Below are 16,365 nucleotides of genomic sequence, written 5' to 3' on the forward strand. Positions count from 1 at the left end.
CTTTTCCACTTCCACACAGACTGCCCCCTGTGCCTGGTGTTCCCTCCTTCTTTCCCTCTGCCTTTCAGTATCCTCTTCCTTCAAGGCTCAGCTCAAGCACCAGCTCTGTGAAGCCCTCCTTTAGGAAGTTATATAAATTTCATTTCATATTTGTCAGTCAACAAGTTCTGTGAGCAAACCTTCATTTACATCCTATAGAATGTAAGCATCTTGAGGTTAGGGACTGTCGTTTTTTATCTTTGTGTTCCTAGCAGCTAGTTTAGTACTTTGCATAGTAGGTGCTTAATAAACATTGATTGAATTATACTAACATTTTAAAACAACTCATTAAGTTATTAAAGATGGATTAGACTTTGATCTGATTTCTATCCTTAGCTCAGATTTATTTTAGGAGAATTTAATTTTGAAAGTAGATTTGAAAGTAGGTCCCTAAAATGAGACTATATTTGAAGGCATTTTGTCTTTGGGACTTGATTTTATTTCTCAGTAAATTTTATGTGTATTCTCTTTAGGTTTATAGAAGAGAGGTAGAAGAAAATGGAATCGTTCTGGATCCTCTGAAAGCTACTCATGCAGTTAAAGGAGTGACAGGACACGAGGTCTGCAGTTACTTCTGGAATGTTGATGTGCGCAATGACTGGGAAAGTAAGATATCATTATTAATCTACTTTGTCTCACTTTTTTAAAAATTCTTTCTTAATATTTTCTCTGAAATAAATTTGATAGACAAAGTAGATAACATCCAGAAAATTCTATGAATGATCAATTGAATGCCTTCATTTATAGAACAGTTAAAGATTTCAGGATCCTTTCCTGTAAATTGACATTTGATCTTCAGTGATGTGAGATAGTTAAGACAGGTAGGAGAATCCTCATTTTATAGATAAGGAAGTGGGCTTAGAGAATTTATTTGAATAAGATCACATAATTAGTAAATGGCAGAGCTGAAAGTAGAAACCCAGGTCTCTAGATCTTTCAGCCTTTCTTTCCACTAGATCATACTGTATACCTAGTAAAAAAAAAACCCTCTACCTGTCCTAACCCTATATATGCTCCCAGTTCCACCAAAAGTATTATTAGCCTAGGAAGCATACTGATGCTTCAGTGTCAGGAAACTGTTCATTATAATGACTACTGCTCCTTTTCCATATATTCATGTCCTTTTGAACCCCTGTGAGGCTTGCCATCTGTTCCACAGCTCTAGAAGCCCTCAGTTCTGCTCCTAGTCCCTCTTTTTTCAGCAGGTGATTTTCCTGCTTTGCTGAGGTTGAAGCAGCCTGTTGTAAGCTTTCAGTCCTTTTTCTCTTTCCTTCTACCCTTCAGAGCTTTTCTCTGTTCATTTTCATGTTCTGTACCATTATTAGATGTTGATGTGGCCCCCAGGTTTGCCACGGTTTAACTCCTTCTGTGCCTCTGATCCCATCCCTCCACAGTCCCAGTTCCTCCCAGATTATGCTCCGTCAAATCACCCCTTTACCCATCTTCAGTATCTCTCTATCAACAGGCTCTTTTCCTTCTGAATACCAGTATCTGTGTCTCTCCTGTCTAAAATAACCAAAAAAATAGCCTTATCATTCACCTTGACCCTATTATTCTTTCAAACTGTTGTCACAAGATCATAGATTCAGAGCTGGGAAGTACTTTAGTGATCATCTATTCCAATCCCATTTTGCAGGTGAAGAAATTATAGTCCAGAGATGTTAAGTGATTTGAGCCCAACTATTTTGCCTCACAATATGGTATTCTTTCCATGACACCATACATTTTATGTGTCTCTTGCCATTCAATTATGAACTTCTAAATAGATTAATACTTGCTGCCTTTATTTCCTCACTATCCAAATTACTCCTCAGAGTCTTGCTCTCGACATTTCTCCATTACCACTTTACTATTGCTATTTTCTTCAAAGCCAGTCAGCAAGCATTTGTTAAGCACCTACCATGTCCCAATGTCCCAGATATAAAGGATAAATGGTGACCTCCTAAGTACCAAAAATTATCCTCCTCCTAACTCTCCTCCCTTTTCCTTTGGCTATTCCTTTTCTTTTTGGTGAGGCAATTGGGGTTAAGTGACTTGCCCAGGGCCACACAGCTAGTAAGTGTCTGAGGCTGGATTTGAACTCAGGTCCTCCTGACTCCAGGGCTGGTGCTCTATCCACTGTGCCACCTAGCTGCCCCTATCCCTTTCTTCTTGAAGCACCTTCTTTCTTTGGCTTTCATTACATTCTCTTGTTCTCCTAAACAGTCAAGAGTAGTCAGAAGATTACTCCTCAGTCTCTTTTATTGGTTCATCTCATCTTAATGTCCTGGTAGAAGTAGATATCCCTCAATTCTCTGTCCTTGGTTCTCTTATTTTCTACACTTTTCCACCAACACCCATGGTTTTAGTTATCTTTAGTTATCATCTTTTTAGATGAGTTCCAAATTTTATATATTCAGTTAAGATCTCTCTGGCCTCCAGTTTTGCATTTCTGGCTGCATGCAGGACATCTCAACCTGAATGTCCTGCCAGCACATGAAACTCACTGTGTCCAAAACTAAACTTTCTCTGTCCCTAAAATTATCCCTACTTTACTGTTCCTGTTGTTAGCACTAATCACTCAGGCTTAAACTATTATTTTTCCTTTTTTTTTCACCTTGCTATTTATTAAGCTACCAAGTTATCTTACTTTTGCCTCTGTAATCTCTCATGTCTCTGACCTCCTCTCCATTCAAGCTGCCACTAGTCTTGTTTAAGCTTTCATAACTTGTTTCCTAGACTCCTGTAATAATCCCAAATGCTCTCTCTTTAATATCTTCCTTCTATTTTGCATCCTTCACAATGTTGTAGAAGTAATATATGTATATTCTTAGACCCATAACCATGTCGTTCCTACTCAAAAAATTTTTAGTAGTTTCTGGTCTCTTGTATAATAACTGAGCATTAGAGGCCCTACAAATTCTGGCTTCACCCTACCTTTCTAGTTTGTTTCTCTCTTTTTCGTTTCTCATATTCTACATTTCAACTACCCTAGACTATTAGCTATTCCCTGACTTTGTTCTTTCCCCTTTCACACTTTTTAAAAATCAGACCTGTGGTTTCCTCAGTGAAGAGAACATCTCATGAAGGAGTTCCTTCTCCCAACACAGATGGGTGGCTGCTCTGCCACATAATCTGGAAGAATTGCCTGGGGCATGGAAAGGTTAAATTACATGCTTAGAATCACAAAGCCAGCATGAGTCAATTGAGACCAGAACTCAGGTCCCTCTTGTCTCATATGTAATAGGAGCTGAATAAATAAGAAAGTAGTTAGAGATTTTGGCATACCAGAAAATGAGACTTCCTAATGACTATTATTAGTGGCCACAATTTATTGCCTTAGTATAGAGACTATTGATGCTTTCTGATTGTATTTGACATACAGGCTCAGTATATTTAGTAATATGTACATGTTGGGTATTTGGTGTTACTAGACCAGTAAATTAACCCCTTAATTTTGGATTTATTGGACTCCCCATGAAACCTACTCTTAATATCACCGTATGAAATATTGCATTTCTTTTTCACCAAAGCAAGGCCTCATTGTATTAATTCTATATAATGTTATGATGGGTCTCTTGCTCATATACTGAAACAATTCACGGTGACATTCTCAGTCTTCGTGGAGCTTCATTTAGTTGTCTTATTTTGTCCAAAATTAGACATGAAGCCATTAGCTGCAAGTCCTTAGATTCTGACAAATCTTGAAGACTGGTGGATTCTTAACGTATATAGTGTCTTAAGAAAGGAAGATTCATTGCTGGGTCATTCTTCTTCTAATAGTCCAACAGATGGCCTCTGGCTTTTAGAATACTGGTAAGACTTGAGGATGGAGTAAGCTCATTTATTTGAGTACTACCAGCCACACCTACATTCAGATACATTCCCAGAAATATGTGAAGTAGTTATTCTATCCTACGAGCCAAAAAGGTCATTATTTATTGATCTCATTTCCTTCATTTCAGCAACTATAGAAAATTTCCATGTTGTGGAAAAGTTGGCTGAAAATGCAGTCATCGTTTACCAGACTCACAAGGTATTGCCTTTTTTTTCACTTTTGACATTCTGATACTAAATATTGGTCTAGTGAATTCATGTAATCAGACAGTCAGAAAGCATTTATTTATTAAGTGCCTGCCATGTATCAAACACCATTAGACCCTAGAGATAACAAAGACAAAAATAAAGGTACCTGCCCCTAAGGATCTTGCATTCTAATAAGGAAGACACTGTGCACATAAATATAGGTATGTTTAAAATAGATACAAAGTAACCTTAGGTGGAGGGGATAGGAAGAGGGAAGGCAGTAGCACCTGGAGAGACCAGGAGAGGCCTCTTAGAGAATATGGTACTTGATTTGTATCTTCAAGAAAGCCAAGGATTCCAGGAAGAGGAAATAAGTGTTCTTCAGGCATGTGGGACATTCAGTACAAACAAAGGCACAGGAACCAGAAGTGACTGGTTATATGAAAGGTACAGAAAAGAGGCCAATCCATCTGGATGGTAGAGTGTACTGAGAAGAGTAAAGTGTTATAAGATTGGAAAGGTGAGGTGCAGCCTGTTACTGAAGCACTTCAAATGCCAAAGGAGTTTATGTTTGGTCCTCTGGGTAGTAGAGCACCACTCCATTTGATTGAGTAGGAGATTAATATGTTAAGACTTTCCCTTTAGGGAAATCACTTTGGCAGCCAAAAAGAGGATAGATTACTGTGGGGAGAGATTTGAAGCTGGCTGACCAAATAGGAGGCTTTTGAAGAGATAATGGCAGCCTCAACTAGGATAGTGACTGTGTGAGTTGAGAGGAGAATATATGTGCAATAGATAATGGAGATTTGGGGGAAAAAAAAACAATATTTGATTAAATAAATTTTGTAAGGAAAAATAAGGAGTCAAAGATAACACTGAAATCGCATATCTAGGTGACTAGAAAAATGGTGGTAATTTCAGCAGAAATAAGGAAACTAAGAAAAAGGAATGGGTTGGGGGGGGATGAAGAATTATGTTTTAGAGATGTTGAGCTTTGAGGTGCATGTAGACAGATCTAGGAGTCATCTACATAGAGAGAATAATGAAAAGTCACCAAGTGAAAATGTAGATAAAGAAGAGGGTCCGAACAGAACCATGGAGTATACACATAGTTAGAAAGTGTAGTATAGATAGTGATCCAACAAAGAAGAGAGAGGAAGCAGTGGATCAGACGTAGGAAGAAAATCAAAAGAAAGCAAAGCCATAAAATCCTAGAAAAGAGAAGGAACTAAGGAGAGAGGGTGATGAACAGAATCCTGCTGCAGGAAAGGCCAAAAAGGAGGCCTCCTGAGAAAAGACCATCAGGCTTGATAGTTAACTTTGGAGGGAGCAGTTTCCTCTGAGACATGAGGTCAAAACTGAAATGACAGAGAGTTTGAGGAGTTAGTATTAGAGGAATGAAAAATGGGGACAGTAAGTATAGACACCTTTTTCAAGGAGTTTGGCTAAGAAAAAAAAAAGTGATGGTGCAACTGATAAGATCTAGTGAAGTTTTTTAAGGATGAGTGTGAGACTTGGGCATGGTTATAGTCAGCAAGGAAAGAACCAGATAGGAAGAAACTGAAAATTAGAGGGTTAGTAATTATACAGTTGGGAGGGTACAGGTTAAAAGACACACAGATTGGCTTAAAGTAAAGGGAAACTTTCATCAGAAACTGGAATAAAGGAGGACATGGTGGAGATTGCTCCCAAGAGGTTAGGGGATGAAGGGAAGGTAAGAAGTGCCATCTTATTTTCTCAGTTAAACTCAGAGTTTGACAGGGAGACTGATGTAGGGGTTTCAAGAAAGAAGAGAAGGTTCCAAATATTTGCTGTGCAGGTGGGATAAAGAATCAGTTAGAAAAGGGGCAGCTCGGTGGCGAAGTGGATAGAGCACTTCCCTGGATTCAGGAAGACCTGAGTTCAAACTGGGCTCAGACACTTGACACTTTGTAGCTGTGTGACCCTGGATAAGTCACTTAACCCTCATTACCCACCACCACCCCCCAAAAAAAAAGAATCAGAAAAGAGTGAAAAGATTGCCTTTGTCCATTGTGGGTTCCATTGAAATTAGATAACATGCATTTGTAACGTGGACAATAGGTGACAGTCACTATATTGGGTCATAAACCTGCATAGAACAAGCCTTAAAGGAAAAGAGTTTACAACAGAGGAGAGTCTGGCAGTTGCTAGGGCAAACCAGCAGTGTTCTTACTCCCCCTCCAGAACCACTTTGTTGGGAGGTATGAGAGAAAGTAGTAGCCATAAGGGTATAAACAAAGGAAATGGTGTCATGCAAGAGGAAGCCTGGTCTTTCATGAATGGCCAAAGACTGAGAAATTTTGAGAACAAGGTCTAAAATGAAGGGAAAGTTTAATAACAGAACTCCATTCTAAAAAGCAAATTAGAAAAGAATACACTAACTTCTTAGTCATATACTGTAATGCTCTCTAGTAGTATGAAAGGAAATTAAATATCCCATCATGTCTAAATTTTTGTTAACAGTTCATAAATTTTACTTATTTGAGAGTTTAAGGCAAGAAAATTTACCAGAAGCCACCTGAGTTATAAATATAGGCAGCAAACTAAACCATGCATTTGGTTTTTTTTGTTCTCCTTGATACTTAGGCTAAATTTTTTTTGAAAAAGTTAAAAAAATTTCAAAGTACTAACATACACATTACATACTTAAGAATATAAAAGGGAAAGTAAAGTGGCAAAGAGGTGCACAGAGTATGTTGTAATGGACATTTGTAAGGTACTTTTTATATTCTTTACAAAATCCCTTCCTCAACCACCTCATGAAGGTGTTAGTTCCAAGTGTTAAACTCTTATACCAGCAATAGGAAGTCATTATGTGGCAGAATAATATTATTAAAGGTATTTTTTTTTTAATTTCACTGTAAGTAGCCTTTGTTGTGGAAAAATACTCTCTCCTCTTAAAACCTATTGTCCCTAGTTTTAGTTCCTGCCCTTGAGCAAAATTAAAGCTTTAGACTAATAATAACCGACTTTTATATAACACTTTAAGGTTATAAATTTCTTAACGTATGTTATCTCAGTTGGACCTCATCACTGTAATATAGGTGCTCGTGATAATATCATTGTTTTACAGAGGAGGAAAGTGAGACTTAGGCTAAGTAACTTACCCATGGTGAAATGGCTATTAAATGTTAAATACAGGGTTCAGATCTAGACGTTCCTGACTCCAAGTCTAGCATTTTATTTACCAGCCGTACTGCATCTCTCGTTTGAAAGTGCGCATGTCCTACCTGGAAGTAGAATGGACCTCCTCAGCAGCACCATCATGGATCTGTAATTCTTGTCCACATTTTTCCTAAAAATTTGCCATTATTCTTGAGGCTTTCCTCCCTTCTAATGTTACAAGAGTGGAGCTACCCCCCGTCATCGTTTTCTCATGCCATGACCAGCCCATCTTCTCTTCCATCCATAAGTTCCTTGATTTCCTTTACTACGGTTCTTCAGTTGTTCAGTTTATAGCTTTGTAAAACCATCAATTCATACTCATGCTTAACCCTTTTTAGAGGGAAGTTTCAGCTTTCATTTTATAAGCTTCCATATTCTACTTCTCTACAATGTGTCAGTGGCCAAAATGCATATTACTTTGGTTTTTGTAGATACGTGCAATTATCAGATATATTTAGATGGAAATATTGTAAAATGTCATTAAGTTTTGACTTCTTCTACAGAGGGTGTGGCCTGCTTCTCAACGTGATGTGTTATACCTCTCTGCCATTCGGAAGATACCAGCATTGACCGAAAATGACCCTGAAACTTGGATTGTGTGTAATTTTTCTGTGGATCATGACAGTGCACCTGTAAGTACTTAGGCTATTTTTATCATTAAAAATGGCATAATTCTGAATAAAAAATTAAGATAAAGAGATTGCATCCTTGCCAGGTGTTAGCTTGATTGTTTTTTTTTTCTTTGATGTTGCATCAGCTGAGCAATTCTACAAGTAAAATTGTTTTGTTCATTTGTGCCTGTAGATTAGTATTAGCTGGATATGGTATATCAAAGGAATACCTCTGGCAACAGGATGCATATGTAGCCTTTCTCTTCCAATTGGACTGTTTCCTTACATATTAGAAACATTTGATAGTGGTAGCACCATATCCTCAACATTATTCAGAAGTTCCTAAACTAATGATACAGCTCATTTGTTAATCTAAGGCTACCTTAATGGCTTTAAAGCTCTCCAAACAGCTTCTTGTCTTGTCTTTTGGGGTAGTTAAGAGTAAGCTGCATAGTAACTACAATTACATCAGTGGTTCTTAAGCCATCCCTCTTTCTTCCAGGATGACTATTCTAGAATTTATTTCTGCTTAATTTGCATACATTATTCAAGATGGTGTTTTTCTACATGTTCTCCCCATGTTTATATAACTGATTCCCTTATATCTATTTAAATGGTTTTTAAAGAAAATCAGTAAAAAAAATGGACTTTGACTCATCTGACATGTTAGGGTAGTTAAATAGTGGGTTTTGTTTTGGTTTGTTTGTGGGGCAATGGGGGTTAAGTGACTTGCCCAGGGTCACACAGCTTGTAAGTGTCAAGTGTCTGAGGCCGGATTTGAACTCAGGTACTCCTGAATCCAGGGCTGGTGCTTTATCCACTGCGCCACCTAGCTGCCCCTTTAAATAGTGTTTTTTATAAACATTTATTATTTACTTAAACTGTTGGTTTGGAATTTTTGCAGGTAAACAATCGATGTGTCCGTGCCAAAATAAATATTGCTTTGATATGTCAAACTTTGGTAAGCCCGCCAGAAGGAAACCAAGAAATAAGCAGAGACAATATTCTATGCAAGATTACATATGTTGCTAATGGTATGTGCATTTTTAGTATTACTGGTCTTCATAGTTTGAATAATGCATTTGTAGTAACTAGAAGATGAAAAGAACAAATGTGTTAAAAGATGTTAATAAATGACCACTTCACTATATAATTACATATAACGGAATTAAGAATGCAAAGAATGGGGAAGGAAATTAATTCTCTCTAATCTTATTGTCAGGCTTTTTGGTTTTCATTATTAGATGTCTGTCAGCCTTCCACAATGACCATATCATTCCACCAAAACTATTCTCTTCAAAACCACCAGTGATTTCTTAATTGCCAAATCCAGTATTCTCGTTTCAGTTGCTCGTAACTTGGACAATTTATGTAACTCATCGCAAAATTTTCCAACATAACATAAGAATTATTAAACCAGATTTCTACTTTCCATGTCTCAATTCCACCCCAACTTCCAATAACCCCCTCTTCTTAATGTTAATTTTTTAAAGTAGTGCTTTTGGTGCAAGTTTACCTCACTATACCTGCTTTTGACTCTTCCTGCCTCAAGAAGAAGATATCTTTATCAAGTTTAACCCTTCCATCTGCATTCTTCATTCCATTTCTTCAGTATCCTTCCTCTTTAGCACTTTGAATCTCTTCCACTCCACTAGCCTCTTCTCTGCCTACGAATATGGTCAGTTTTGCTATTTCTTAAACACTTTCATTTGATCCACATTCCCCATATAGCATGCTGTTGCTCTCCTTGCTTTTGCTGACAAGTTTTTCAGACAAGTAGTCTTTATGTGTTGCCTCAACTCCTTTATTACCTTGCTCTCTCCTTAACCCCTAGAAATCTCATGCCCCACATCTAACCCTGTTACTTGCTCAAGTAATCCCTCTCCCTCTTGTCTCCTCCAACAGTTTGCCCTTCTGTCACTTTCACTCGTTTCCTATTGGATCCTTCCCTACTGCCTACAAACATCTTGCCCATCCTCACAAGACTCTCACTTAATCCTTCCATCCCCACTATTATCCTATAACACTTTTGCCTTTTGTCACCAAACTAGCCACAATAGGTGCCTTCAATCTTTATCCTTCTTGACCTCTCTGCAACCTTTGACACTGCCACTCACCCTCTCCTTAAGCCTCTCTTTTCTTTAGGTTTTTGAAACACTACACTCTGCTTAGTCTTCTACCTATCTGACCGCTGCTTCTGTCTCCTTTGCTAGATCCTAGGCCAATATTATGCTTTCTAATTTTAGGTGTCCCACAGGGCTCTGTCTGGGCCCTCTTCTCTTCTCCCTCTATACTATTTCACTTGGTGATCTCATTAGCTCTCATGGATTTAACTGCCATCTCTGCTGATGATTCTCACATCTTCCTATCCTGCCCTGACCTTTCTTATTATTTCTAATCTCACATCTCTGTCCGTTAGAAATTTGAAGCTCCAAAACCAGTATCTTTTCCCCCTAAACCTCCCTGCCTCCTTTCCCCATTACTGTAGAGGGCAGCACCGTCCTCCAAGTCTGTCAGGCTCCCAATCTAGGGATCTTCCTGGATTCTTCACTGTCTTCCCCCCAACCCCCACCCAGAATGTTGCCATGTGTGTCACTTTCACCTTTGCATCATCTCTCAAATTCACTTCCTTCATTCTTCTGCCACTGCCACCACCCTGCCTCATCACCGACTGCAGGAGCTTTTGGTGGGTCTGCCTGCCCCAACTCTCTCCCCACTCCAGTCCATCCTCCATTCTGCTACCACAGTGATCTTCCTAAATTACAAGTTCAACCAGTTCACCCAGTATTCTCACACGGCAATGGTTCTCTTAGCACCTAAGGGATCAAATATCAGATCTTCTATTTGGTGTTCAAAGCCCTTCATGACCTAGCCCCTTCTTACTTGTCCAGGCTTGTTATACGTCGTTCCTGGACACATACTCTTCAGTCCAATGACACTGGCCTCCTGCTATTCCATGAATAAGACACTCCATATCTCACTCCCAGCATTTTCTCTGGCTGTACCTCATGCCTGGAATATTCTCTTTCCTCTACTCCAACAACCCCCCTGGCTTCCTTTAAGTCCTAACTAAAATCACGCCTCCAGGGAGCTTTTCCCAGCCCCTCTTAATCCCAGTGCCTTCCCTCTGGTAATTATTTCCTGTTTATCTTGTATATAGCATCTTTGTACATATTTCCTTTCTTATTATTTGCATATTTGTTGTTTCCCCTATTAGATCGTGAACTCTTTGATGACAGAGCCTGTCTTTTGCCTCTTGTTTTATCGGTAGTACTTAGCACAGTTCTGGCATATAGACACTTAAAAGTTTATTGATGGACAAATCTCATGGCTTTTTAATCAGTCTTTATTCCCCTTGACATTTTCGCTTTTGGTACTGTTGATTTCTTCATGAAATTCTCAATTTCCTTGGCTTCCATGATTCTGCATTGCTAATTTTTTTTCTACTTCTTTGAAATTCATTCTCTGACTTTCTCCTTCCTCTAGTTCCCTAACAAACATGTACTCCCATTGGTACCTACCTTCCAAATTCCTCTGCCCCCATTCTTCCAATGTTTCCCCTCCCTACTCAGGCATTAAAAAGTCCTGTCACTCTTTCCTTCTAACTATCTCATTAGTCCCTTTCCTTGACCAATTTTGTTATTGCCTCTTCAGACTCTATTTGGTGATACAGTCTTTCCCTATCCAATTCTTCCAGTGTAGCACTGCCAAATTTTCATGTTTTCATCATGTCAGTCCTGTACAAATAGCCTTCAATAGTTTTCCATTGCCTGTAGAAAAAAGTATAAATGTCATCTCCTGGCTTTCAAAGTGTGCCAGAATCTGGCACCAAACTATTCTTTATGGGTTAACTCTAAAATGGGAATGGTGCTGGATTTAGTCACAAGACTGAGGTTCACATTCTAGCTCTGCCGCTTACTACCTGACATGGGAAATTACTTTTTTCCCTCAGAGCCTCAGTTTCCTCAACAGTAAAAATGATGTCTCCTATGTCAAAAACCAGGGTGTAAAAAATATAGGAGTTAGACTTGATAGCATCTAGGATCCTTTCTATCCCCAAATCTATATTCTTTATGATCTTAGTGGAGCAATGGAGAGAGCACTGGATCTGGAAAAGCTGAATACTTACTGGCTGTGTGACTGTGGGCAAGTCACTTAACCTCTGTCTCCCTCAGTTTCCTCATCTGTAAATTGAGTATAATAATAGTACCTACTAAAAAAAATAGTACCTACTGCTCAGGGCTGTTGTGAGAATAAAATGAAATCCTAAACTGCTTTGTAAACCTTAAATCACAATGTAGATGCTTGTTGTTGTTGTTGTTGTTGTTATCATCTTCATCATCACAACAATACCAAGAACTTAAATATTTGATATCATGAAGCATATTTTCAGAGCAGATACTCATCTTTTAATTACACATGTGTAAAGTTATCCATTAAAGCTCTAACAACAATAGTTTTCCTGTGAGTAGGCATATACCGAAATGTTGTATACCTAACAACTTCTAAAAATATTAGTTACCCAAAATTTTATCATAACCATGTGATTAGAAACTTAAAGCCAGCCTTTTGCCCTTTTTAGAAGGAAGAATGTCAGTATAGGTGCCAAATTTGGATAAGGAGAAATTGAAATAACTATTCTGTGCTAATATGATTTTGTTCAATTGTTTGGCAGCTGCTTTTCTCAATATGGTTTCAAGATCCAAACTAGAGGGCAATAAACTACTTTAGTCATTAGTAGTTGATTTTTTTTTTTTGGCGAGACAATGAGAGTTAAGTGACTTGCCCAGGGTCATACACCTAGTAAGTGTCAAGTGTCTGAGGCTGGATTTGAACTCGGGTCCTCCTGAATCCAGGGCCAGTGCTTTATCCACTGCACCACCTAGCTGCCCCCAGTAGTTGATTTTTAGAGGCTACTAGTTCTGATAGTATATAGCTGGTAAGATGATTCTAAATGAGCAAATTATCATTTAATGGTAGCTAAAATTCTAGTCCAGGAACCAGACACATGTAGACTACTTTCTCCCTTAGTATCTAGTCACATCATGACCAAGTTAGTTACTTCTCTGTGCTGACATATCTCAAAGTGTGAGAGTAAGAGCACTGACCTGAGATAATGTAACTGAGTAAGTAAAATTGTAAGTAAGATTAGGAGAGGGGGAAAAATCTACCCTGTTTTTATTGACTCCAAAGAGCTTGCCTTGGTAATGCTCTTGCACTCTCTGAATATTTATCGTAGGTACATTTTTTGCACAGTTCATTTATTCATAGTTCTTAGAGTCAGCATGGGGAAGGCAAGCAATTTTCAATGAGCTAGACTTGAGTCAGCTTGCTTACTTGCTTTATACAATAAGTAAATTCATAGAATCCTAGAATTCCAAGACTGAGTGGGACCCCAGATCATCTCATTCAGCTCCCTCATTTTACAGAAGAGCACAGTGAGCTCAAGAGAACGTAAGTGAATTGGCCAAGAACATTCAGCAAGAAGAACTAGGACTAAAACCCAACCCCTTTGATTCCTTGTCCAATACTGTTGCCACTAGTCACCATAATTTCTGGGCATAAATGATACTAACTTATAGATTAAATCATATTTTAGATACACTGGAACCTGTTCTGTCTAGTTGAGGTTGCAGTCTAAATGACTTGCAGATAAATAGTACTCCATGTTTATAAAGAGCCCATTATTTGCTGGTACTTAAAATGTTAATGTGTGACTATTAACCTTGTAATTTTGAGCTCTTAGGAAAAGAATCACTGAGCCTAGAAAGTCTTGGCTAGATTGAAAGAAGAATCTCAACATGTTATGTTTTGAGAGCTTGACTATATAGAGATTAATGTTGTTCACTCATGTATTTGGAGAATATTCTTAATGTTTTAATGTTTTTTTCTCTCTTCGTCTGATTTAGTGAACCCTGGAGGATGGGCACCAGCCTCAGTGTTAAGGGCAGTGGCAAAAAGAGAATATCCCAAGTTTCTAAAGCGTTTCACATCCTATGTCCAAGAAAAAACTGCAGGGAAATCAATTTTGTTCTAGAGTTAACAGGTATTCATATTTTTGTGTGTATTTAGTGGTTTCTCTTTATAAATGTCAAAAAATAAATTCAACCATTAATACCAAAAGTATTTTCAAAACAAGTCATTTGCTTTTGAGATATGAGGCTAGAAATTTTCCCATTCCTAGCCTTTATAAGGGTTAAAGAATTCATGGAGTTGAATTGATCATTTGAGCTAAAATTATAGGTATAGCAGTTATTATGATTTGAGTCTGCTTATTTATTTTGTATCCTGGATTTTTTTTAATAAAATGCTTATTGCCAGACACTGATATAAATGTTATTTTTGACATCTCAGATTATCTGAATTGTCCAGGATATCAGTTGACTAGAAATGTTAAATTGGTTCCAGCCATGACATTTGCCATTTTCAGATATAGCCATCCTTTAATAAGATTTTGTGCCTTCCAAGCATCAATTTTGAAACATTTTGAAAAGTGCTGTACTTTGGAGTAATTTTTGCTCAGCCTTGGTGATATATTTCTTGTTTATAATGCTTCTGCTTGTTTATCTATTGAATAAACTAAAAATCCATCTCCATTTCTGGCCCAAAGACTTTCTTCTTTTTCTCCTCTGCTTTATCTCATACTACTTCTTGAGTATTTTCCTCTCATTTGGCCTCACTTTCCTTATTTGTAAGATGATTAAATTTCCTCTGAGGTCCCTTCCAATTCTTTATATAGTTCTGGGGTCTCAGCAGAGTTATGAATGAATTCAGTGGGTAGGAACAACAACTCATTCAAGTAGTCTCCTGAAGACTTCCTATGACTATGTTGCTCAACATTTAAACTTCTTGTCTACTTTGCAGTGACTAAAACAAGGCTGTGTGAACGTTCCACGTTGGAGGAATTAACCAAAATGAATACTCTAAAGATGGAACGTAGGATCTCCAGCCCTTTCTGTGGCCCACGACCTTGGCTTTGTGCACTGAAAGAAAGAAAACCCTGCCATACAGCAATGCTGAACATCTGACACTAGCATTCTCCTGCTAGCTCTCCTTGCTTAGCGTATAGTTAACTATAAATACATGTAATAATACATGTATATGGCTATATTTTTATTTGCTTGCTTGGGGGGGAGGGCTTTGAATCACAAACTGGGGATTAATGCTTTAATTTGGGGAAATTTTTGCAAAGCTTTTAATTTTACTATGGCCCTGCTTAAGAGCCTCACACATGTGTTGGGTTTTTGTGTGCAAATTTTAAAGCACATAATGCAAACACATAAGGTAAGGACATATGTGCTTTCTGCGCACCAAACATAAAGGGTATGGTTCTTTTTTTCAGGCCTGCAGTAAATTCTAGCTGGCCAGGTTTTTTTGATTTTGCTTTGTATAATCATAGAGTCCATTGCTGCTGATTTCTATAATGAATCATCCTGTCATGTAAAAAAAAAAATGTCTCAATAACTGAGGGCTGTCAATAACCAATGACTTTGCCTTTTCTATTGTCTTACTCTCATGATGAACTTTGGTTCTGATGGAGGAAGTGTGAAAAGCTTTATTTTTTTCTCAGATATCTTTATATTTCTATTGTATTTTTCAGTTGTGTACTATGTGCTATAGTTTTTTGTTTTTATGAACACAATTGGCAATTTCTAGAGTGGTTCTGTTATGACCTACAAGAGACTGCCTGCCTGAAAACAGTAACAATATCTGTTTTCCTTCAGTGGGTATAGATAGAACTGTTTTCTGGCAAGATGATTAGAGTTATTAAGCTCATGTTTTTCTGAAATTGCAAAAGGATGCACTGTAATACTTATTAAAGTAGATCAGACTTTACAAGTTTGACATTGACAACATTCCCAGTACTTAAAAACAGGCATGTTTACTGGTCTTTCGGATTCTGGTCTCAAAAATGTGTTGTGAAGTTTGCATAGAAAATGTGAGTTATGTTACTATTGCCTCTTGGTCAGAACCTTCATTGAACAGTAAAGGATTCTGCTTAATTTTAATTGCAGAATTCTCCTTAGTTGCTGTGAAAATTTAAATGTAAAATAACTTTTTAGATGACTGTAAACAACTTTGAAGCTTGGAGTTGAGGCAGAAAATGGTACTTAAAGAAGTAGAAATGACTGCCAACTTCAGAACCTTCATAGTGATTATGTCTTTGAGAGAGAATGCAGAAGCGTTCTTGGGTGTTCTGTTGACATATGCATCTCAGTAGAAATAGAAGTCTGATCCTTTTTGTAAAGTCATGTAGTATGAAACATGTCCTGTATATATTTCATACATGATAATGAATTCTTGATGTTAAATGCAAGATGATTTAATGACGGGATGAGGCTGATCATTTAAAATCTCCACAATCCTGGAAGTGAATTACTTGCATCAGATATAATAGTATTTATTATTCTGTACAAAGAGAGAAAATGCTTATATAAACACGTGCTTACATTACATGCACGCAGATTTCATGCTCCATTAAATTTTTCTATTTTTTAATTTGCCTTTCTCAAAATGATTTGCA

The 16,365-nt window shown here is 37.7% G+C and overlaps 1 protein-coding gene across 1 annotated transcript in view; it reads left to right on the forward strand.

The window, feature by feature from the left end:
- Window positions 1–15,470, forward strand: part of CERT1 (ceramide transporter 1) — a 155,765-nt gene extending 140,295 nt beyond the window's left edge. Inside the window, exons 12-17 of the mRNA XM_043996787.1 lie at window positions 513–645; window positions 3,984–4,054; window positions 7,734–7,862; window positions 8,746–8,875; window positions 13,751–13,887; window positions 14,706–15,470. Of these exons, the coding sequence (XP_043852722.1) occupies window positions 513–645; window positions 3,984–4,054; window positions 7,734–7,862; window positions 8,746–8,875; window positions 13,751–13,878 (591 nt within the window). The 3' untranslated portion in view covers window positions 13,879–13,887; window positions 14,706–15,470. The remainder of the gene's footprint in view (window positions 1–512; window positions 646–3,983; window positions 4,055–7,733; window positions 7,863–8,745; window positions 8,876–13,750; window positions 13,888–14,705) is intronic.
- Window positions 15,471–16,365: the final 895 nt, after the last annotated feature.

This window comes from Dromiciops gliroides, chromosome 1, assembly GCF_019393635.1.
Source record: "Dromiciops gliroides isolate mDroGli1 chromosome 1, mDroGli1.pri, whole genome shotgun sequence".
In the NCBI taxonomy this organism is placed as follows: Eukaryota; Metazoa; Chordata; class Mammalia; order Microbiotheria; family Microbiotheriidae; genus Dromiciops; species Dromiciops gliroides.